At 46.6% G+C, this 23,697-nt stretch overlaps 1 protein-coding gene across 4 annotated transcripts in view; it reads right to left on the bottom strand.

Annotated features, from left to right (window-relative positions):
- Positions 1-23,697, bottom strand: part of shank1 (SH3 and multiple ankyrin repeat domains 1) — a 281,534-nt gene that overhangs the window by 158,207 nt on the left and 99,630 nt on the right. For all 4 annotated transcript variants that reach the window (XM_063062528.1, XM_063062527.1, XM_063062526.1 and 1 more), the window contains exons 3-6: positions 17,895-18,098; positions 12,744-12,815; positions 8,687-8,795; positions 1,526-1,677 (exon numbers count right to left, since the gene is read on the bottom strand). In XM_063062528.1, coding sequence (XP_062918598.1) covers positions 1,526-1,677; positions 8,687-8,795; positions 12,744-12,815; positions 17,895-18,098 — 537 coding nt within the window. The remainder of the gene's footprint in view (positions 1-1,525; positions 1,678-8,686; positions 8,796-12,743; positions 12,816-17,894; positions 18,099-23,697) is intronic.

Here is a 23,697-nt window from a genome sequence, read left to right as displayed (position 1 = left end):
ATACAGTTCTGTTGTCAGCACTGCTTGTAGATTGACAGTACCAGAGAGAGTATAGTGTGAACCCACAAGGATGTAATTAGGGTGCAAAATTATAATCTCTTGAAGAGAAATCCAGTCAGTCACTCTTCCTTCAGTTAGTCCTGACGAAGGGTCTCGGCCTGAAACGTCGACTGCGCCTCTTCCTATAGATGCTGCTTGGCCTGCTGCGTTCACCAGCAACTTTGATGTATGTTGCAGTTTGTTCCCTGTTCATTCTCCACAGATCCTCTCCTTCATCCAATTCCTTTTGAAAAACTACGCTGCACCCACCACCCTATCGTACCCCACATTCCAAACCCTACATATTCAAACAAGATCAAGAGCAGGGGATACAATAATATGTTCTTTTAACCCACACTGCTCAGCACAAACACATTCAACTCCAGGGAAGAGCTGTGGCAGACCACGATGCCTCTTCTAGGAAAGTGAATTAACAAGTGCTGCCGCCACTGGCAGGAGGAGTTCATTACAGAAGAGTGGTGGCAGGCCATGATCAACACACACGAAGTGCTGGAGGAACTGAGCAGGTCGGGCAGCATCTATGGAAATGAATAAACAGTCGATGTTTCGGGCTGAGACCCTTCATCAGGACTGGAAAGGAGGGGATCAGAAGCCAGAATAAGAATCTGGGGGTGGAAGGAGTGCCAGCTAGAAGGTGATAGGTGAAGCCAGGTGGGTGGGGGAAGAAACAAGGAGCTGAGAGGTCACAGGTAAAGGGCTGGAGAAGAACAGTCTGATAGATGAGAGTGCGAAAAAGGGAAGGAGAAAAGCCACCAGGAGAAGGTGATAGGCAGGTAAGGAGAAGAGGAAGGTGAGGAAGAAGCCAGAGTGGGGAATAGAAGGAAAGGGAAGAGGGAATAATTACTGGAAGTTAGAGAAATTGATGTTCATGCCATCAGGTTGGAGGCTACTCAGACAGAATATGAGGTACTGCTCCTCTGACCAGAGACCAGCCTCATCGTGGTAATAGAGGAGGTCATGGACCAACACCTCGGAATGAGAATGGGGATTGGAATTAAAATGATTGGCCACCGGGATATGATATCCTGCTTCTTGCAAGTAGAATGAAGGTGCTTGACAAAGCGGTCTCCTAATCTAGAATGGATCTCACCGATATAGAGCAGGCCACATCAGGAGTGCCAGATACAGTAGACAACCCCAACAGGTTTGCAGGTGAAGTGTTGCCACACCTGGAAGGACTGTTTGAGGCCTGAATGGAGGTGAAGATGCAGGTGGACCACGTCCGCTTGCAAGGATAAGTGCCAGGAAAGTGGGGAGGGACAGATGGACAATGGAATCACAAAGGAAGCAGTCCCTGCAGAAAGCAGGGAGTGGCAGGGAGGTAAAGATGTGTTTGGTGGTGGGAGCCCATTGAAGATGGCATACATTGCAGACCATGATGCTTCTTTTTGGAGTGGAATGAATCAACAAGTGCTGCCACCGTTGGCGGGAGGTGGTCATTACAGAGTGACATGCTTAAAGTTACCGAGACTGCATTGTAGTTGCCGTAAATGGCTGCCTTGTGCAGAGCCGTCATCCCATCTCGCGCTCGGAAGTCGATGTGGGCTCCTCCAAGACACAACACACGGATAACGTCTGGGCAGTTCTCCAGCTGTGCGGACAGTGTCAGCGGCACCTCTGCGAGGGAGATAGGGAAGATTATTCTGACCGTAGGGAACCCGGCAAACTCCACGCGGGAAATCTGTCACAGCCATTTCCCGCTGCCACTACCACATGCTTGTTCTCCCAACTCTACCTCTCTCAACTATTCCATCATTGTTTCTGTGACTCTTTTATTCCATTACAATCTCTGCACCATCTTGGTGTTTTACGTTTGTCACTGTATATATTGTCACATTATTATTACCATGGAGGGTTCACAGGGAGGGGTAGTAGCTATGGTGAAGGGACTAGTCATATCCACTCTGGGGCAGCTCACTTACCTCTCGTCCCCTCCAGACACTCAGCTCTCACCTGGGCTCTATGCACTTGTCTGTATTCAACAATGGCCACGGCCCAGTTAAGGGCATCATGGTAGCATAGTGGTGAACACAACACTTTACAGTTCTAGCGAACTGCGTTCAGTTCTCGTTGCTGTCTGGCAGGAGATTGTACCCAAGTGACCCGGGTTCAATCCCGCCCTCCGACTTGGGGACGAGGTTCCCACAAGAGGACACAGGTTTAAGGTGCTGGGGAGTAGGTACAGAGGAGATGTCAGGGGTAATTTTTTCACTCAGAGAGTGGTGAGTGCGTGGAATGGGCTGCCGGCAACGGTGGTGGAGGCGGATACAATAGGGTCTTTTAGATAGGTACATGGCGCTTAGTAAAATAGAGGACTATAGGTAGGGGAGGGAGGGAACATCGACTCAGACCATGAGAGGCCTACTTCGGGCATTTTCATGCCTTACAAGGCGCAGATTGGAAGTCTGTGTGGGGCGCCACTCCTCGCACAGACTAGAGCAATGTGTGATTAAGTGCCTTGCTCAAGGGCACAAACACGCTGTCACAGCTGAGGCTCGAACTAGCGACCTTCAGATCACTAGACGAACGCCTTAACCACTTGGCCACGTGCCTAGTAATTTCTAAAGTAGGGACATGCTCGGCACAACTCTGTGGGCCGAAGGGCTTGTATTGTGCTGTAGGTTTTCTATGTTTCTATGTTTCTAAAAGCATCAAGACCCAACACCTTTTAAAGGCATGTACTGATGCGCACATACTTTCTGTATCACAATCAACACTGCAGAACATACATATCCCCTTCTCCCTCTCTTCAATACACTACATATAAATACTGATCTTAACACAAGTCTATCTGCAGTAACCCAGAACAGAAAAACATCAGCTGAGGTAGCTTCTCACATGAAGCCTTTGAAATAAATCCTTAAATCATTTACTAAACCAGGGAGCCCCAAGTTTCACTGCCAATCTCCACATGTCCCCAGGAGCAAGAGATTAAGCTACAGGATGGAGTTGACTCTGAGTAACATACCCAAGAGGAAATTCACACAGGCACAAAATCAAATTGTTATTTTTTTGCCCATTTATCTTTGTGCTCTCCTTTATAATTTATTAGTCATAAAAAAAACATACTGAAGGTGGTGAAATGGCTCGCAGTTCCTGACAAGGTTTGAAGGATGGACTAATGGCTGATTGCTTTTGTCCTCGGAGTGAGAAATCAAATAAAATAGTTGCAGGAATGTGTCCGCCAGGGCCGGCGGGTGGCGCAACGACATTGGCGCTGGACCCGGGAGCGGAGGTTCCCAGGTTCGAAACTAGTCGGGTCCGCCCCTGAGTGCGCTTTCTATCCGTGCCGGGTTGAGTGTCGAGATCGCAACTCAATGTCGTAAAATAAAGGGAAAATACTGCGAAAATTTCTGTGTGAGGAGTAGCACACCACACGGTCTCTCTCGCTCTCGCTCCGCGCCTTGTAAAAAGCCATGAAAAAGACATCATCACGGACGCACCAGCACACACACACAGATACACACGCACAGACTCGCACGCACGCAGGCACACGCCAAAAAAAAAAGAATGTGTCTGCCAAGATCAAGCAACCCTAATGCCACAATAGATGGTGAAGAGTGGAGAGCGTAGGGGAGGTGGTCAGAGGCACAGGTGAAAGGTAGAGAGCGCATGGGGCGAATGAGAAGTGGAGGGAAAAGATGGAGAGTTTTGGACCTGAACTAAGGTTAACGAGGACCAAGGAGCCTCCTTTACCTCAATACACCAGCCCTTCCACTGACCAACCACTCCCCCCTCCTCCTAAATCCCAACTCTAAAGTCCCATCAAAAAAATGAAAACCAAAGAAAAACTGGCAGAAGCTGGAAAAGCTGCAAAATACTCGGCAGGCCAGGCGGCCTCTGCGACAAAGAGTGGCGGGGGCCTGACACAGGATGTCTCTCCATCTCAGAAACGACGAATACTGGGGGCAGAGTTGAAGATGAGCAGGGTGGAGAGTGGGGTGGCGGGGGGAGACTGCTTCAATCGGCTGCAGGGGGGAGGTTGGCAGTGGTGGGCATCCTGTTGCTCGTGTGTTGACATTGATGAAGGCTCCTCGGTGTTAGTTAACCCTAGCCTGCCAAGTTTAGGAGGCATTCAGGCAGACACATGAACCTGGATCACGTGCATGTAAATCAGCTTGGTTTAACTCAGCATTGTGTTCAGCACAGATATCATGGGCTGAAGGATTTGTTTTTCTGCTGTATTACATAGAACCTTTGGCCCACAACGTTGTGCTGACGTTCTAACATATTCTAAGATCAGTCTAAACCCTTCCCTCCCACATGGTCCACCATTTTACTTTCATCCGTGTGCCTACGAGACTCTTTAAATATTCCTAATGTACCTGCCTCTGCTAGCACCCAAGCAAGCATCCACCACTCTGTGTGTGGGAAACCTTCTGCTGACATTATGCTTTCATCTAATCACCCTAGAATTAAGCTCCCTTGCATCAGCTGTTTCCACCCTTGGGAAGAAGCCTGTGGCTTTCCACTCTATCTATGCTTCCTATCATCTTGTACACATCTGCCAAGTCACCTCTCATCCTCCTTTGCTTCCAAAGAGAAAAGCCCTAGCTTGCTCAACCTCTCCCCATAAGATATGCTCTCTGATCCAGGCAGCATCTCGGTAAATCTCTTCTGCACCTTCTCTAAATCTTCCACGTTCTTCCTATAATGAGATGACCAAAACTAAACACAATATTCAATGTTGTTTATCATATATATTAATGATCTGGATGATGAGGTGGTAAATTGGATTAGTAAGTATGCAGATGATACCAAGATAGGTAGAGTTGTGGATAATGAAGTAGGTTTCCAAAGCTTGCAGAGGGATTTAGGACAGTTAGAAGAGTGGGCTGGAAGATGGCAGATGGAGTTTAATGCTGATAAATGTGAGGTGCTACATTTTGGTAGGACCAATCAAAATAGGACATACATGGTAAATGGTAGGGCATTGAAGAATGCAGTAGAACAGAGGGATTTGGGGTGTATGGGGTGTCAGGGAGGGGTAGCACCTCTGGTGGGGTAACATGTCGCGTCCTTTTCAAGGCGGTTAGTCCACCTTTGGTCCCCACCTGGCACTTAGCTCTCACCTGTGGCTCCCCGTAGCTGTTTGCATGCGACAGCGGCCACACCCCGGGCAACGGCTTCGACAAGCTGGCTAAACCAGGTGAGGGTAGCCGACGGGTCTCAAACCCTCGGTGAGATAGGGAGTTGTCTATCCCAGCATGTGAAGACAGACTCTGGCGGATTGAGCGGACGAGACCAATGCAAGGTCCAACGCTCAAGAAGACGGTCTCTGCAAGCGTCGTGGAATGTGTAGAGCAGGATAAGGCACAGAAGACATCCTGGTCATCCACTGCGCCTAGTCCCATCTCCAGCTGTCTCGACTCTGTCTTGCCACTGGATCCAGATGGGAATTGGGAAGAGAGAGTGAGGCTGATGCTGCACAACTCTCCCTCACTTAAATCCAAGTCACGTGCTGGTCTCAACACCATCAATAATGGTGTCAAAGTCTTCATCGACGTCGACGATGGACGAAAAAGAAGAACAGAGGGATCTAGGAATAACGGTGCATAGTTCCCTGAAGGTGGAATCTCATGTGGATAGGGTGGTGAAGAAAGCTTTTGGTATGCTGGCCTTTATAAATCAGAGCATTGAGTACAGGAGTTGGGATGTAATGTTGAAATAGTACAAGACATTGGTGAGGCCAAATTTGCAGTATTGTGTACAGTTCTGGTCACCGAATTATAGGAAAGATGTTAACAAAATTGAGAGAGCACAGAGAAGATTTACTAGAATGTTACCTGGGTTTCATCTCCTAAGTTACAGAGAAAGGTTGAACAAGTTGGGTCTTCATTCTTTAGAGTGTAGAAGGTTAAGGGGGGACTTGACAGAGGTGTTTAAAATTATGAGGGGGATAGATAAGAGTTGACATGGATAGGCTTTTTCCATTGAGAGTGGGGGAGATTCGAAAAAGAGGACATGAGTTGAGAGTTAAAGGGCAAAAGTTTAGGGGTAACATGAGGGGTAACTTCTTTACTCAGAGAGTGGTAGCTGTGTGGAACGAGCTCCCAGCAGAAGTGGTTGAGGCAGGTTCGATGTTGTCATTGGATGGCTATATGGACAGGAAAGGAATGGAGGGTTATGGGCTGGGTGCAGGTCGGTGGGACTAGGTGAGAATAAGAGTTCGGCGTGGTCTGGAAGGGCCGAGATGGCCTGTTTCCATGCTGTAATTGTTATATGGTTATATTCTAAGTGTAGTCTGACTAGGGTTTTCTAGAACATAGTATTCAGTGTTCTGAGATCCCAGATTCAATTTGTGTTGTAAGACAAAGTAAGATGGATTTCAAACAAAGAAGCCACTTGATCTGTTGGAAATGGTCCCAGAGACAATAATAATAACCGTTAGTTCTCAGATGCCTGCAGAGCAGCAGTTCCCAAGCTGGGGTCCACAGATCCCTCTGTTAACAGTAGGGGCCCATGGCATAAAAATGTTGTGAATCCCTGCTGTAGAAAGAAGGTGTGGAAGCCATCTCTCTGATCTCACCCAACAATCGAATGCTGCAACAGGACAGGAGGCAACCAGCTGCCCTTTTCGCCTTCACCCGCCACCTGTCAGGACAAGTGTGCAATGGACTAGCAGCAGAGGAGGCCATTACTCCTGCAAATCATGCCCTTGCCAAAAATGTGCCACTGTGCCCATTACAGCGTTGTAAAAAAATGGACAGCATGAAGTGGCCCACATCAAAGTTGCTGGTGAACACAGCAGGCCAGGCAGCATCGAGATGCTGCCTGGCCTGCTGCATTCACCAGCAACTTTGATGTGTGTTGCTTGAATTTCCAGCATCTGCAGAATTCCTTGTGTTAGCATGAAGTGGCCACTCAGTCCACTGTGTCCATGCCAGCCCAGTGGATAGCTTCACTCACCTCAACTCTGAAGTTGTTCCTAAACCTACAGGCTCACTTTCAAGGAACCTACAACTCATGTTCTCAGTATTATTTATTGATTTTTCATTTGCATAATTTGTCTTCTTTTGCACATAGGTTCATTGGGAAACAGGTCATTTAAAAAAAAATGTTACACATCTCAACCAAATTTGATGTAAATTTACTCTGAATAACTTAAATATAAAATTATTTTGATGATAAATTTACTTTGAACTTTGAACAGCACCCCTCGCCCCTTAGACGCTACTGCTCAAAATGAAAACTGCTCCTTCCAGGTCAACCCATGCAGCACCTGGCTGGAATTTTCAGCCCCACCCTGGATACTTGACAGGGGCAAACTGAAGGTCACCAAACACAGAACACGGCCCATCAGGTCTGTACCAGCAAGACTTGCACTAGACAAGAGGCTGGAGGAACTCAGCAGGTCAGGCAGCATCCATGAAGAGAAATGGACAGTCAACGTGCTGGCTCAAGATCCTACTTGTGTGTCCATTCGCAGTGTCCTGTTTACTCTCTCCATATTCCCACTGACTCCACACACTGGGAAACAGTTCGCACTGGCTGCTGTAAATACCAACTGGCATATGGTTGGGAAGTGGAAGTTAACCGGAGCACCCAGGGTAACCAACATGGTCACGGGGAGAAAGTGCAAACCCAACACAAACAGCACCCAAGGTCAGAAACAAACACGTGTCTCTGTAGTTGTGAAGCATCCAATATGTCAATCCATACCCCTCTTCTCATAGCACACTGAACAGCAGGTAAAATCCTCCTTCCTTGGGGCTTTGACCTCCTTTGGCTTCAGTTCTTGTCCTTCTCGACTGTCAGCTCATCACAGTGGCCTGGAGAGTCTTTGGGGCAATTAACCTGCCACTGGTACTTTGGGGTAGAGCAAGGTACAGTCCAACATAGCAACAGGCCCTTTGGCCCACAAAGTCTGCGCTGAACGCAGTGCCAAATTAAACCAATCCCTTCTGTCTGTGCTTGGCCCAAATCGTGGGGATGTGGGAGGGAGCTGGAGCAACTGGAGAAAACCCAAGCAGTGACAGGGAGAACATGCAAACTCCACACGGACAGCCAGAGGTCAGGATTGAACCGGGTCTCGGTTACTGTGATACAGCCGCTCTACCCGCTGTACCACGGTGCCACCCCTTGCTGCAGACATTTTAAAGGGAAAAATAAGTTCCAATTAGTCTCCGGAAGTTTTCAGACTTTGGATTATGCCAGCCTCAATGTCCTGCAATCCCTTTCCCTCTCCTGTTCCTTAATCCATCCCGAATCCTTATCCTCTCTCGTTCCCTTCTACCTCATACTTAGTGGACAACCACCTCCCCTCAGTCTTTGTACACAACCTCCTCTTCTCCTTCCCCTTCAAATCCTTTCACTCCCTGCTCTCTACCACTGCCCCTCCCATTTCCAAGATGTTCCTCTGCCATTCCCCTCCCTTCCCCAAACCCTCTCTTTCCTCTCCACAGCCTCTTCCAGCACGTTCCATAAGAACAAAAGGCCATTCAGCCCATCGAGTCCACTCCACCATTCTATCGTGGCTGATTTATTGTCCCTCTCAACCCCATTCTCCTGTCTTCTCCCCATGACCCTTGATGCCCCTATTCTTCTTTCCTCCTCTTCCCCTCTTTTTAAGCTCACCCAGTGTCGGTGAACATCTGGTTATCCAACAGCTGAGCCATGAACCTACCTCCAGTCTCTGCATCATGGAAGTTGGGGTCCAGCCCTTTATCCAGGAGTTTGAGAACCTTCTCTGCTGCTCCATGTTGGACATATTCCAGAAACTTCTTCAAACTGGCCTGTGTGAAAGAGGAGCTGCTCAAAATGTTGTCCAGAAATGAGAAGACATTGCAATACTGGAGAATATGGATTCAATTTCAATGTTTAAGAGAAATTTGGATAGGCACATGGGTTGGAGGGGTATGGAGTGCTTTGGTCAATAGGACTAGACAGAAAAGCACTTCAAAAGGAATGGATGCCCTTTAGTGCCTGTTTCTAGGCTCTGATGTTCTATGACTCTATAAGACAAAAGCGTAAGGAGGATGAATAGTGACCTTTCACCTCAAAACTCAAACACAACTTGGTGAAAGACACTCTGAAACTTGTCGGTATTCCAGTGTGAGGAGATGTCCATAAGGGAACGCTGCCGACTGTCAGTCCAGGCTGAGGGATGCAGTGAAGCTCAGTGCAGCCACAGCAGGGCTCGGTGGGGAAGGAGCACACTTTAGGGTCCTGCTGTCACTGGGCTCTGAGTAACAGACCTTCACACACTTCACTGTGCACTGCTTAACAGGGATACATATGGGTGATGTGGATACCTTTCAAACAGAACACATTGGTTCATGGGCACAATGAATGTATTGAATCGAAAACATTATTAATGTAAGGAAAGACATGGACCGATTTCTATTGCATTTCTTATGCATATACTTTTACAAACAATTTTAGTTTTTGAAACAAGTGCTCTTCTGGCCAAGAGATAGAACATAGAACATAGAATAGTACAGCACAGTACAGGCCCTTCGGCCCACAATGTTGTGCCGACCCTCAAACTCTGCCTCCCATATAAAAGATAAGATTAAAGATTAGCTTCATTTGTCACATGAACATCAAAACAGACAGTGAAATGCACCATTTGCATTAATGGACATTGTTTGAGGATGTGCTGGGGGCAGCCCACAAATGTCACATGCTTCTAGCACCAACTTAGACACCCACAACTCACTAACTCTAGCATGTAAAGTGCGAGGAAACCGGAAACCGGTTACAGACAGTGCTGTGAATTGAGCCCTGATCGTGATCACAGGTGCTGTAAACTGTTACACCAGTAGTACTGCACGAAACAGGCCCTTAGCTCATGATATTGTGCCAAACTAATTAAACAAGCAATTGAAAACCTAGCTAAACTAATCCCTTCTACCTACACAATGTCATTCATGTGACTATCTAAGAGTCTATTAAGCATTCTATCATATCTGCCTCCACCAACACCCCAGGAAGCACATTCCAAGCACCCCCCCCCCCACTCTCTGTGTAAAAAACATTGCTCCACACATCTCCTTTCAGCTTACTCTCTCTTACCCAAAATGCATGCCCTCCAGTACGAGCTATTTTGACCCTGAGAATAAGATATGAACTGTCTGCTCTGTCTATGCCTCTCATAGTCTTTTAAAGTTCTAACAAATTAAAGGAAGGTGACCTAAAGGGAATTTGAAGGATAAGTTATTCACCCCAAGAGTGGATGATATCTGGAACTCACTGTCAGAGGAGATGGTGGAATCAGTGACAATCACAATGTTGAAGAAGCATTGCGACACTTGAATAGGCCACGGATAGAAGGATATGTTTCTAATGCAGGCAAATGGGATTCCTGTAGATGGGCAACAAGTCAGTGTGGACCTTCTAGTCTATAACTTAAGGAATCTAAGTGACATATTGTGAGTTCAGTATGGAGTAAAATATAGAGCAATCACATATTTCAGTACCACGGACAGCGACCTGTGTGTTAAGGGTTATAGCGTGATTTAGTTTGTAAGTCAATGATCCCTAGAATCATTGCTAGAATTAATCATGGGGTTACCACAGGTTTAACTTATGGTGAGAGCGGATGGGGGTTTGGCTTTAGTGGGTAATTTTGGTTCCAGAAAAGGATAGGAGGGGCAGAACAGAAAGGTGAGAGGGAGGGATAAAAGATGAGTGGGTGAGGAGGGTGAGGGATGAGGAAAGGTGTAGGGGAGGGAACAATGAGTAGGACAATGCTGAGGCGGAAAAGGAGATCAGATCAGTGAATTTATTCGAATGCATTGTCACTGAGAGAGGGAGAGAGACAGACCGAGGGGTTGATGGGAGGGAGCGGGGGCTGGGGGAGGGAGAGATAATGCTACAGCAAGAGAAGAAAACGTGCAGAGAAGATTAATTTGGTCAGAGTTGTCAGCTTGTCACAGCTTCAAAGGGAATTATTTAAACTTGGTCAGCTTAAGCTGACATTTGAAAATATTAGTTGGTTTTATTTTCAAACTCTAAGATTTCACTGACGGTACAGAGGAAGGGGAAGAATTGAAATATTCACATGTATAATGAAATGAAAAGATGATTGGTTGTAATTAGTTTATCAAGACATTATATCTAGTCTTCTGATGAAATCAACACCAATATCCTTTGCATTTAATTTTTATTTTATTTAGATTTGGAGCATGGTAACAGACTCTTCGGGCCCAGTGAGTGCGAGGTGCCCATTTACACCCGCGTGACCAATTAACCTACTAACCAGTACGCCTTTGCAACATGGGAGGAAACCAGAGCACCCAAAGGAAACCCACATGGTCTCAGGGCGAGCATGCAAACACTCACAGGCAGCAGTGGATTTGCACCCGGATCACTGACAATCTAATGCGTTATGCTCACAGCTATGCTACCATTCCACCTTGTAAGCCTTGTAAGCTAGGCAGGAGGGTTTTTTTTTTAAAATCAGTGCTCTGACCTTTGATGAACCCGTGAACCACAGCTATAGAAGGTTTTAAAACCAGGGATGAGTGTGTAGCCAACATTGTGGAGGGTGGGAGACTTGGACCTTGATGACGACGTGCCATGGTACATATTGCGCCTCTCTGCACCAGAATGTGAGTTGTTGTTGTTCATCCTTTGTAGTCGAAGATGACCATGGCTTCAAAGTCAAATGGGAGATTGGTGGCTGTGGGTCCGGAGGTGACTGATGAGGCCAATCCAGGCCCTGAAGGCTCGCCCACATGTGGGACGCAAGTGGGTGGGTGCTGTCGTGGCAGTGGATGCTGCTCGGGCCTTGCGCACAGCACGCTTTCGTTGCACCTCGATGATGCGCCTGACTTCAGCTGCACGGGCTCCTGTGGTGATCTTGCTGCGCCAAGCTGGACGGTCGAGGGCAAGCGTCTCCCACGTGTTGATGTCGACACCCAGGCCTTTGAGGGATGCTTTGAGGCAGTCTTTGTAACGTTTCTTCTGCCCCCCCCCGACTGAGCGCTTGCCCTGACACAGTTCTCCGTACAGCAGCTGCTTAGGCAATCAGCTGTCTGGCATTCTGACCACATGTCCAGCCCACCTGGCTTGGGCTTTCAGCAGGAGGGTGAGTGGTAAGGGGCTGACTGGCGGGCACCAACTTTGGAAAGGGATGTAGGTGGGAGAGAGAGAGGTACTCCTTCCGCTCTGGGCCAGGGCAGCAGGAAGAGAGTGGGATCTATAGGAGAGACACTTGGAAAGAGTTCTTCATTCACAATGAGGAGTTTGTCCTCCGCACTCCCTCACTCTCTAAAACTGGAAATCTCCATTTTGCACCTGTTCTCTGCCTCTTCCCCCCCTCATTTTTTTTCCTCCCATTTCCCTCCCCCTCTTCCAGCTACCTCACTTTCCTCCCCCCACTCTCTCCCACCTCCCCAAATCCTTTCTTCCCCACCCTCTTCCCTACATTTCTTCCCCACTCTCTCCTTCTCCCTCTCCCCGTATTACCTTGCGCTCCCCACACTCTCCCCACCCCTTCCCCTACACCTCATCCCCCCTGCCTCCCACTCACTCCTCACCTTCCCCTGTCCCAGAAAGGAACTTTCTGAGGGGGGAGGTGAGAGAAAAGTAGAAACAGACGGTGGGTGGGGTTGAGCAAGGGGTGTGGGATGCTCCCCTATCCTCTCGCTGACTGGTGTAGCCACAGCTGCAGCCAAAAGCCGCAGTGGATGCGGCATCATACCAGCCCTTTGGCGGTGGGATATCCACGCACTCACCTTCGTGTGAAGCTTCCCCAGCTGCTTCTCGTCCAGGTTGGTCTGTTTATAAACCCGCGTCTTGTAGCGAAACTGCATGGAGAGAGAAAGGCAAGAGTCACACAGTGGATGAATCCTCGCCAACACCTCGCCGCAGGCCGGGCAAATTCACGCAGACGCCGCGCTGCACACCAGGTAAATCCCCTCGGATGCCACAGTCACACACCTGGTGAATCCTCACTGCTGCTGCGTAACACATCCAGTGAATCTCCACTGACGCTGGTGTTACGCCAACCACAGATGCTGGGAACAGCTGGTCGGAGAAACTCCTTCCGTGAATTTCTGATTTCCATTAAGAAACTCCCACACCCACCACTGCTGTCGTCAGCCTGACAGGGAACGGCAGCAATGCGGCAACACGACTGGGTCGGTGCTCCTGACAGGCTACACTAATAATCTAGAGCCATGAGTTCAATCCCCTCCCACAACAGCTGGCGAATGTAAATTCAGTTAATTAACAAACCGTGCTTACGAAGCGAAGGGCAGCAGTAATGAATGCGAATCCAGGAGACAGTCCTCAATAACCCCAACTGGTTCAATAATGTCCAATATTGAGAAGAGGCTGCCCACCTCTCCTACATGTCACTCCAGACCTCAGCCTTGTAGCCAAAGTTCAAAGTTATTACCAAATGGTAATAACTCTGCAGGAGTTCAGGAGAGTCAATGGCGCCTAACGGCAACTCCTCTGCTTGCAGCTTCGGAAACAACTCTATTTCTATCTTTAATATCTCTGTTTTTCCCTTTCAGAGTTCTTTTGAAGAGACTGACCTGGAGTTACAAGCTGACTTCGGTTCTCTACGGGAAAGGGACCCGCTCTCGGGGTTTCACGGCTGCCTGTTATTCGATATGCCAAAGGCGCGGCCTAGGAGATTAGCTCGCCTTCGGAGTTCCAGGATTTCGTGGCTCTGGAGACGGGCGGACTGAAGATCGGTGTCTCTGCAGGATTTCGGTGCGTCGTGGGAGACAGAAGATCGAAAGCAGCGAGCTGGCTGCTGGCTGTGTGCCCAGAGACCTGAGTTCTTTGGGCACAGAGCTTGGAAAAAATGACGCAACGGACTTTTAACATCATAAATCAGTTATGCCTCCTCTCTCGCTGTTAAACCGGGACACCTCTTTTTTCCTTATTAGGGAGAGAGAGAGGCCTGTGGTATGTCGAATTACAAGGTGAATGAGTAGTCTTTGGGGTATTGCTAGTCTGTGTCTTTATTGATGCTTTGCTGCATGCTTGAGTGCTCGGTGGGGGGGTGATGCTTTTTTTTGCTGGTGGGGAGGGAGAATCATTGCTTTGCTGCTGCTTACGCACGGGAGGGAGGGGAGCTGGGGGGAGCTTTGTGGTTGCAACGTTTAACTGTCATTCATTCTTTGGGGCACTCCTCTGTCTTTGTGGATGTTTGTGAAGAAAAAGTATTTCAGGACATATATTGTATACATTTCTCTGACGTTAAATGTACCTTTGAAACCTTTGAAATTACATATGGAATATACAACCGTGAGATTCACCTTCTTGCAAACACAACAGAACACATGAGGAACCTCAAACAACAAGGCGCGCCACACGTCAAATATGCAAAAGAGGACAAATTGCCCAAATAGTTGAACGAAAATAAGCGGGTAACGAGTAGAACATGAACAGCAGATTCTCCAAAAGTGAATCCACGGCGGCAGAGTCAGTGAAGCTGGTCCAGGAGCCCAATGGCTGCAGGGCAAAAACTGCTTCCCCAGCCTGTCAGTGTGGGACCCAACACACCCATACCTCCTGCCCAATGGCAGTAGCAAGAAGAGAGGGACCCCAGTCAATTGCAAGCAGACGATGCTGCCCACCTGGAGCCGGGCAAGGAACCGTCTCCCGCTGGTCAGGCCCCGACGCAGCACAATGGCCACCCCAGCCGTACCTTCATTCTCAAGAGTCTAGTTCACCCAATTCCCCTGGAGATCACAAAAACGGCAGCTCATTCAGACAGTTTGAAAGTACATCCCGTGAAGGTAAACTACAAGCTGCGGACTGCAGCGATCGCAGTTCGGAAGTACATCACGTAAAGGGAAATTAGAATCAGAATCAGGTTTATTATCACCGGCCTGTGATGTGAAATTTGTTAACTTAGCAGCAGCAGTTCAATACAATACATAATATAGAAGAGAAAAAAAATAAATAAAATTTTAAAAATAATGATAAATAAATAAGTAAATCAATTACAGAACACGTACATTGAAGAGATTAAAAAAAGTACAAAAAACAGAAATACTGTATATTAAAAAAAAATGAGGTAGTGTCCAAGGGTTCAATGTCCATTTAGGAATCGGATGGCAGAGGGGAAGAAGCTGTTCCTGAATCGTTGAGTGTGTGCCTTCAAGCTTCTGTATCTCCTACCTGGTGGTAACAGTGAGAAAAGGGCATGCCCTGGGTACTGGAGGTCTTTAATAACGGATGCTGCCTTTGTAACACACCGCTCCCTGAAGATGTCCTGGGCACTTTGTAGGCTAGTGCCCGAGATGGAGCTGACTAGATTTACAACCTTCTGCAGCTTCTTTTGGTCCTGTGCAGTAGCCCCTCCATACCAGACAGTGATGCTCCCAATGATACAACTATAGAAGTTTTTGAGTATATTTGTTGACATGCCAAATCTCTTCAAACTCCTAATAAAGTATAGCCGCTGTCTTGCCTTCTTTATAACTACATCGATATGTTGGGACCAGGTTAGGTCCTCAGAGATCTTGACACCCAGGAACTTGAAGCTGCTCACTCTCTCCACTTCTGATCCCTCTATGAGGATTGGTATGTGTTCCTTCGTCTTACCCTTCCTGAAGTCCACAATCAGCTCTTTTGTCTTACTGACGTTGAGTGCCAGGTTGTTGCTGCGGCACCATTCCACTAGTTGGCATATCTCTTTCCTGCACGCCCTCTTGTCACCACCCGAGGTTCTACCAACAATGGTTTTATCATCTGCAAATGTATAGATGATATTTGAGCCATGCCTAGCCACACAGTCATGGGTATATAGAGAGTAGAGCCGTGGGCTAAACACAACCCTGAGGTGCGCCAGTGTTGATCGTCAGCAAGGAGGATGTTTTATCACCAATCCGCACAGATTGTGGTCTACAGGTTAGGAAGTCAAGGATCCAATTGCAGAGGGAGGTACAGAGGCCCAGGTTCTGCAACCTCTCAATCAGGATTGTGGGAATGAAGGTATTAAATGCTGAGCTTCAGTCGATGAACAGCATCCCGACGTAGGTGTTTGTGTTGTCCAGGTGGTCTAAAGCCGTGTGGAGAGCCATCGAGATTGCGTCTGCCGTTGACCTATTGTGGTGATAGGCAAATTGCAGTGGGTCCAGGCTGCAGACCCAATTACAAGCTGCAGACTGCAGTGATCACAGTTCAGAAGTACATCCCGTAGAGGGAGATTACAGGCTGTGGACTGCAGCACTTGCGGTTCAGAAATATACAGTATCTAGTAACTTGGTGAGCTGCCTGCAGGTCACCACTGCAAGAGGCAGAGAGGATGGGAAAGTAGGTGGAGTAGGCCACTTGGTCCCTCAAGCTTATCCCACCATTCACCATGTATGCTGGCTTCCCCTCTTCTTTGTTAGTTCCCCACAACCCTAAATTCTGCATCCTTTCCAAAGCCTCCACATCCTTCCTATAATGGGCGACCAGAACATCACCCTTCAAATGCAGCCTGACGAAAGTTTTATACAGCAGCAATATGACTTCCCAATTTTTATACTCAACACCTTAACTGACGAAGGCAAGAATTCCATACGGTTGTTGCATTCTATCTAATTATGTTGCCACTTTCATGGAGTTATGGACCTGCACCCAAAGATCTTTCTGTACTTCAATGCTCCTAAGAGTCCAGGCAATACATGTATTTTTGTCTCTTACATTTGACATCCTAAGGAGTAACACTTCAGACTTATCTGCATTAAACTCCGCTTGCCATTTCTCTGTCCACATTTCCAGCTGGTCTATATCCTGTTGTATCGTTTGTCAAACTCCCTCACTACCCGCAATTTTACCAATTTTTGTGTCATGTGCAAACTTAATAATCAGCCCCAATACATTTTCAGTCAGATTATTTACATATTTACACCCAATGGCAACTTTATTAGGTACATTCTTACACCTACTCATTAATAATGAGCATCTAATCAGCCAATCATGTGGCGGCAGTTCAATGCATGCAGACATGGTCAAGAGGTTCAGTTGTTGCTCAGACCAAACATCAGAATGGGGAAGAAATGTGATTTACGTGACTTTGACCATGGAATGATTGTTGCTGGCAGACAGGAAGGTTTGAATATCTCAGAAACTGTTGATCTTCTGGGATTTTCACGCACAACAGTCCCTAAATTTGACAGAGAATTTGAAAAGTCATCAAGAGTGGCAGTTCTGTGGGTGAAAACACCTTGTTAATGAGAGAGGTCAAAGGAGAATGGCCAGACTGGTTCAAAGCTGACAGGAAGGCAACAGTAACTCAATTAACCACGCATTACAACAGTGGTGTGCTGAACGTACAGCACATTGAACCTTGAAGTGAATGGGCTACAGCAGTAGATCACACCAGGTTCCTCTCCTGTACAGAATAAAGTGGCCACTGTGTATATTTCCCTTTTCAAGAGCAGTATATTGGCAACAAGGGCTCACTCTAATAACCGGTCTTCAGCCTGAAACTGTCTCTCCACAGAAGTTGCCTGGCTTGCCGCATATTTCCAGTGATTTTTATTTTTATTACCAACCGCAAGAAAATTATTAAATGAAATTGGCTTCAGGTTGACAGAGAGCAAGTGGTACCTCATCCAACCAGGCCTTCATTTACAGCACCCCAGAGCGCTATAACCACAGGTGATTCTAAAGATGCTAAAAATATTGGACACACACGCACACACACAAAATACATGTACTGGAGGAACTCAGCAGGTCAGGCAGCATCAATGGAAAGGAATAAACAGTCAACATTTTTGGGCCAAAACGTCGACTATTTATTTTCTTCCATAGATGCTGCCTGACCTGCTGAGCTCCTCCAGCGTTTTGTGTGTGTCGCTCTATGTGACAACAGGTGAGGCAGGCTGGTAGCCCAACCTACATTAACCCTCTGACCGTGGGCACTCTCTCACCTCCAAATACGGCACTCCCTTCTCAAAGGATTGCGGGTACTCTCGGAGGAGCTTCTCTTCGTTCAGGAACTTGGCGTCTCGCCCGTTACTGGCTGGCTGGAACAGGCCATAGTTCAGTACATCCTTCAGGCTCTCGTTCAGTGTGCACAGCACCTGCTGCTTCGCTGCCCAGATAGTGGCGTCAGGGTTAAATCGAAGACATTTCTGTCAAAATGCAATGAAAGTTTGGAATTTTAGCTTTACAGACAGTACAACTCCAATAATCCACGACCTCACTTCTTTATTATTTGTTTTTGCACATTTTTAATTTAACTATTTAATATAAATATATATACTTATTGAAATTGATTTTTTTTCCTTGCAATCTTTTTTTTATTGATTTAAAAGAATAAGGATAAATACAAAGCAGAGGAGAGGTTATCTCAAATACATATATCGATAATAGTACAAACAAAGAAAGGAATATACACTGTCAAAATCATATATAGTATTAAGCTAATATAAAGAGACAAAAGAACCACTTCTCCTCTTAACAGTTCATAAAAAAAAACTCAAGATTTCCTGTTATTGAGAAAAAAACCACTAAACTAACCTAAAACAAACAAAAAAGGGGGACTGGGCAGCCCATTTTGAGGATACAGTTAAAAAAAGGGAAAATCCTTCTGATCAAATCTAAAACTTCATGGAGAGAATTTATTTTTTTCTATGCTACGGTGTATTGCATTGTACAGCTGCCGCTAAGCTAACAATTTTCATGACATATGCCGGAGATATTAAACCTGAGGGAAAAGCTCCGTTTTCCGGGGATGAAAACACCGTTTCAATGTGGACAGAGGGTCAAAACGAAGAGAAAAAGCTTTGTTTTCAAAATTATCTGGCGTAGTGTATACGTAGCCAGAGTCTGATTCTGATGATAATCCAGCACTTTGAGATGTTTGTTGTCAAGGAGATTTTCCAGATTATTGGATGTCACTTCTATTAATATCCAAACAAACTTAGTTTCATTCATTGCACACCCGTGCCAAGTTTTACACTGAAGTGCGTGTTTACACATAGTGGGAAGAATATGAGATCGAAGACCCCTCACTGAGCTACAGTCTGAACCCCTGCCACTTGAGACACCAGCCACAGTTCAGATCCCTGTCCTAATCACAGACCCGCTTGTAACCACGAGCGTCCAGAGAAGGTGCACGAGAATGGTCTCAGAAATGAAAGGGTTAATGTATGAGGAGTGTTTGATGGCTCGGGCCTGTACTCACTGGAGTTTAGAAGAATAGGAAAAAATCCGTAAAAAGTGCAAAGTGGTCATCGAGTGTTGTAACTGGTGGAGTGGTCATGGAGAGGATGATTCCTATAGTGAGAATGTCTAGGATCAGAGGGCACAGCCTCAGAATAGAATGATGTCTCTTTAGAACAGGGATGAAGAGGAATTTCTTTAGCCAGAGAGCCGTGAATCTGTGTAATTCATTGCCACGGGCAGCTGTGGAGGCCAAGTCATTGGGTATATTTAAAGCAGAGGTAGATAGGTTCTTGATTAGTGAGGGCATTAAAGGTTACAGGGAGAAACTAGGAGAAAGGGGTTCAGTGGGATAATAAGTCAGCCATGTTCAAATGATGAGCCAAATGGCCTAATTCCACTCCTATGTCTTATGGTCCACTGCTTTAGATTTCGCTCACTGCCTCTTGAGTCGGGGGTGGGGGCGGGGGGGAGCATTTATCTGTGGAGAGTGGTGCTGGTGAAACTAAAGAGAGGTTGGAGAAGGAGAGAATTTTTAAATTCATAGCATGGCTCCCCTGTTCTCCAACATCTCCCACTCCAGTCGCTTGTTCACCTTCGATATGATTGCACTCCCAGTGGAAGGAGATTTGCTCAGGAATTTCCCTCAAAGTACAAAGTAAATGTAATCTCAAAGTTTGTCTCTGTCACCATATACACCGCCGTGTGATTCATTTTCTTCAAACATTTAACAGCAAAACAAAGAAATGCAATGGAATTTATGAAACACTATACACAAATAAAGACTGACGAACAATCAATGTTCAAAATGAGACAAATTGGGCAAATAAGTACATAATATTGAGATGGTGAGTTACAGAGTCCTTAAAAGTGAGTTCATAGGTTTTGGAATCAGTTCAGAGTGGAGTTGAATAAAGTTATCCACGCTGGTTCAGGAGCCTGATGGTTGAAGGGTAATAAATGAACCCGGTGGTGTGGGACCTAAGGCTCTTGTATTTCCTCCCCAATGGCAGTAGTGAGAAGATAGCATGGCCTGGAAGCTGGGAGACCTTGAGGTCGGATGCTGCTTTCTTGTGGCAGTGCTCCTTGTAAATGTGCTCAACAATGGACAAGGTTTTTCCTGTGATGGACTGGGCTGTGCTCACCTCTTTCTGTAGACTTTCTTGTTCCTGAGCATTGGTGTTTCTATACCCTATCATGATGCATTAGTCGGAATACTCTCCACTGCGTATCTATAGAAGTTTGTCAATGCTTTTGGTGACATGCTGAAGCTCCCTGACCTCTCTGCCTCTCCCTCATCCCACAACATACTCCCTAACGCCAAGATCGATAGGCAGGCCTTTGGTCATCTTCCTTTACACTGCAGCCATACAAAACTCTAGTCTGGCCACACTTGGAGTAGCATGCGCAGCTCTGATCACCCGCATAACAGGAATTACGTAGAGACTTTGATGAGGTTCACCAGGATGCTGCCTGGATTAGAGGGCATGGCTACAAGAAGAGGCCAGACAAACTTGGGTTATTTTCTCTGGAGCGGCAGAGACGGAAGGGGGACTTGATTGGTGTACAAAAGATTGAGGCTGATTTATACTTGTGCGTCAGGCTTGCGCCGTAGCCTATGCAAGTGGGCGACACCGTTGTGAGCATCTATACTTTGCATTGGTGTGTCTGCGTGGCTCTGCAATTCACACACGTCACGCATGCGCACACACTTGCCCGTGCAAGGCTTCATGGTCATGATAGTCTTTCTCAGGGTAAACAAGATTAAAGCGAGCGTCTTTTCTCGTAAAAGTGAAATGTGTCCTCCATAATTTCGGAGGTCTGTAAAGCTTTATTGAAAGCATTTCAGCCAGAGTTCCTTCCCTGCCCTTCAGTCGCCCAATGGGAAGCTATTGCAGCGTAGGAGGAAATGCGATGCTACCAAGCGGACCAATCACAGTTGTTGCGGTCTGCGTCGCCGTGACGCGTAGTTACATTTTGGGAGAGGTGCTCGTCAGGCTACAGCGTAGGGATCCGCATAGGCTCTGTGCAGGGTTTGCAGCTATGCCGTACCTACGGCGTCGATTTGACGTAGAAGTATAAATCAGCATTTATGAGAGACATACAGTAGAGAACTGGCATCTTCTTCCAGGGTTGAAATGTCTAATACTTGGAACACAGAACAGTACACCAGAGGAACAGGTTCCCTCAACCCACGATGTTGTGCCAATCTATTTAAACTAAACATCCAACTAACTAATTCCTTCTGCCTACACAATGTCCATTTCCCTCTAAGCCTATTATTAGAGAACATGCATTTAAGGTGAGAGGGGAAAGTTCAAAGGAGATGTACTGGTCATTTTTTTTTAAACGCAGAGAGTGGTGTGTTCCTGGAATGAGCCGCCAGGAGTGGCGGTGGAGGTAACTACAATGGAGGTGTTTAAGAGGCTCTGAAGTAGACTCAAGGTGTGCAGAGAATGGAGAATTGATAGCTCTACTGGGATCGTCCAGAGCAGAGTGAAGTGCAATAATCCCGTGGAATAAGTCAGCATGTGGGACCAGAGTATAACAACAGGCAGCATCTCACCGGTCAATGTATATTCCAACACTGCAACCAGTTCAGTATCTGATCCAGGCTTCTTCACCCTTCCTTTCCAGCCCTAGTCTCAGCCCTAAATGTCGACTGTTTATTCCCCTCCACCGATGCTGCCTGACCTGCTGAGATCCACCAGAAATTGTGTGCATTGCTCTGAATTTCCAGCATCTGCAGGATCTCTTCTGTCTACTATAGCAAAGTTGTGTAATGCTGCAGTCTGGATTTCAGCTGTCTGCAAAAACTCAGTGTTTACGAGAATTATGAGGTGCAGTTCTTTATACGTAACAGCCAGTCTGATAGTCCATCATAACATCCATCATCAAAGACTCCCACCAGCTCACGGCTACCGTTGGACAGGATTTACAGAAGCTTGAAGTCCCACACCACCAGGTTCAGGAACAGCTACTTCCCTTCAGCCATTTCAGTTCTTGAACCAACCTGCACCTTCCAAATTGCTATCTCAGTATAAGCCACACTGCGACCATATAACCATAAGAGATAGGAGCAGAATTAGGCCACTCGGCCCATCGGGTCTCCTCCAGCATTCAATCACGGCTGATTCATTATCCGTCTCAACCTTACTGTCTTGCCTTCTCCCCGTAACCTTTGACACCCTCGATAATCAAGAACCTATCAACTTCCACTTTAAATGCACCCAATGACTTGGCCTCCACAGCCATCATAGCAATGAATTCCAAAGATTCACCACCCTCTGGCTAAGGAAATTCCTCCTCACCTCTGTTCTAAAAGGTTCAAAGGTTCATTTATTATCAACATATACAACTCTGAAATTCTTCTTCTCCAGATAGCCACTGAACTGAGGACCCCCAAATCCCTCCTCCCTGTACAAAAAAATGAACAAAAATGAAATCCTCCTCCCCCTGCACACAAAAAAAACGAGAAAGATGGGGTGAAAAACACAGAATATATATTTAAAAAAAAGAACTGAAAGAAGTCCATATAGTCCAAGTCCATATCCAAAATGCAGAAAATCTGGGTAACATTCTCTGGGCACAGTGTCAGGCTTTTCCCTCTCCGGCAGCAGAGTGATCTCAAGACCTATCAAAAGGCAGCCTCCCCTCTCCATAGAGCGATCCCACCAGTGATAGAAATGGGTGCCTTTCTATTCTGAGGCTATGCCCTCTGGTTCTTGACTCCCGCGCCATAGGAAACATCCTCTCCACATCCACTCTATCTGTGTCTTTCAAGATTCGATGACCACTTTGTAGTAAAATGGATTTTTTTTTTGCTTTAATTGTTCTTTCTTGTAAAAATTGGGTAAAATATATGCTTAACATCCTAATGGTCTCGGCCCAAAACATCGACTCTTTATTCCTTTCCATAGATGCCAAGGACAGGAGACTCTGGCAAGCCATCATCCGAGAAGGAACAGCAACTTTCGAAGCCAACAGGTGTGCAGAATTAGAAGAAAAAAGAAGAAAATGGAAAGAGAGGCAGCAACAACCGAAGTCCGATCTGCCAGCTGGAACTACCTGCCCTGAATGCGGAAGAACCTTCAAAGCCAAGATTGGACTCATAAGCCACTTGAGAGCCCGTAAGTAGATCAACAGAACGAAGACCTTCATCCTCGACCTTGAGGGATAGCCACGACGACGAGATGCTGCTAGACCTGCTGAGCTCCTCCAGCATTTTGTGTCTGGTACTCTGGAGTTCCAGCTTCTGCAGAATGTCTCATGTTTATAATTCACGTTTAAATTATTTTTCCTGTGAAAGCTGCCTATATGATGCCACGTGCTGCAGTGCTGCTGCAGGTAGGTCTTTGTTGCACCTATGCATGTGACAATAAACTCAACTTTGACTTTTCTCTAGTAGTCAGGCATATAACGTAGAATCAGTGTGAAAATGACCAGTGTGCATGATAGGTGGTGTGCAAGATTGCCATGTGTGTTACAGCATTGTGCAGTACATGTGGAGTATCGCATCGCAGCAGTGCACAGTAATGCAACCTGCGTGACAGCTCGCAATTGTCA

This window comes from Mobula hypostoma, chromosome 11 (genome assembly GCF_963921235.1).
Source record: "Mobula hypostoma chromosome 11, sMobHyp1.1, whole genome shotgun sequence".
Classification (NCBI taxonomy): domain Eukaryota; kingdom Metazoa; phylum Chordata; class Chondrichthyes; order Myliobatiformes; family Myliobatidae; genus Mobula; species Mobula hypostoma.
This window is presented reverse-complemented; position numbering and strand designations above follow the sequence as displayed.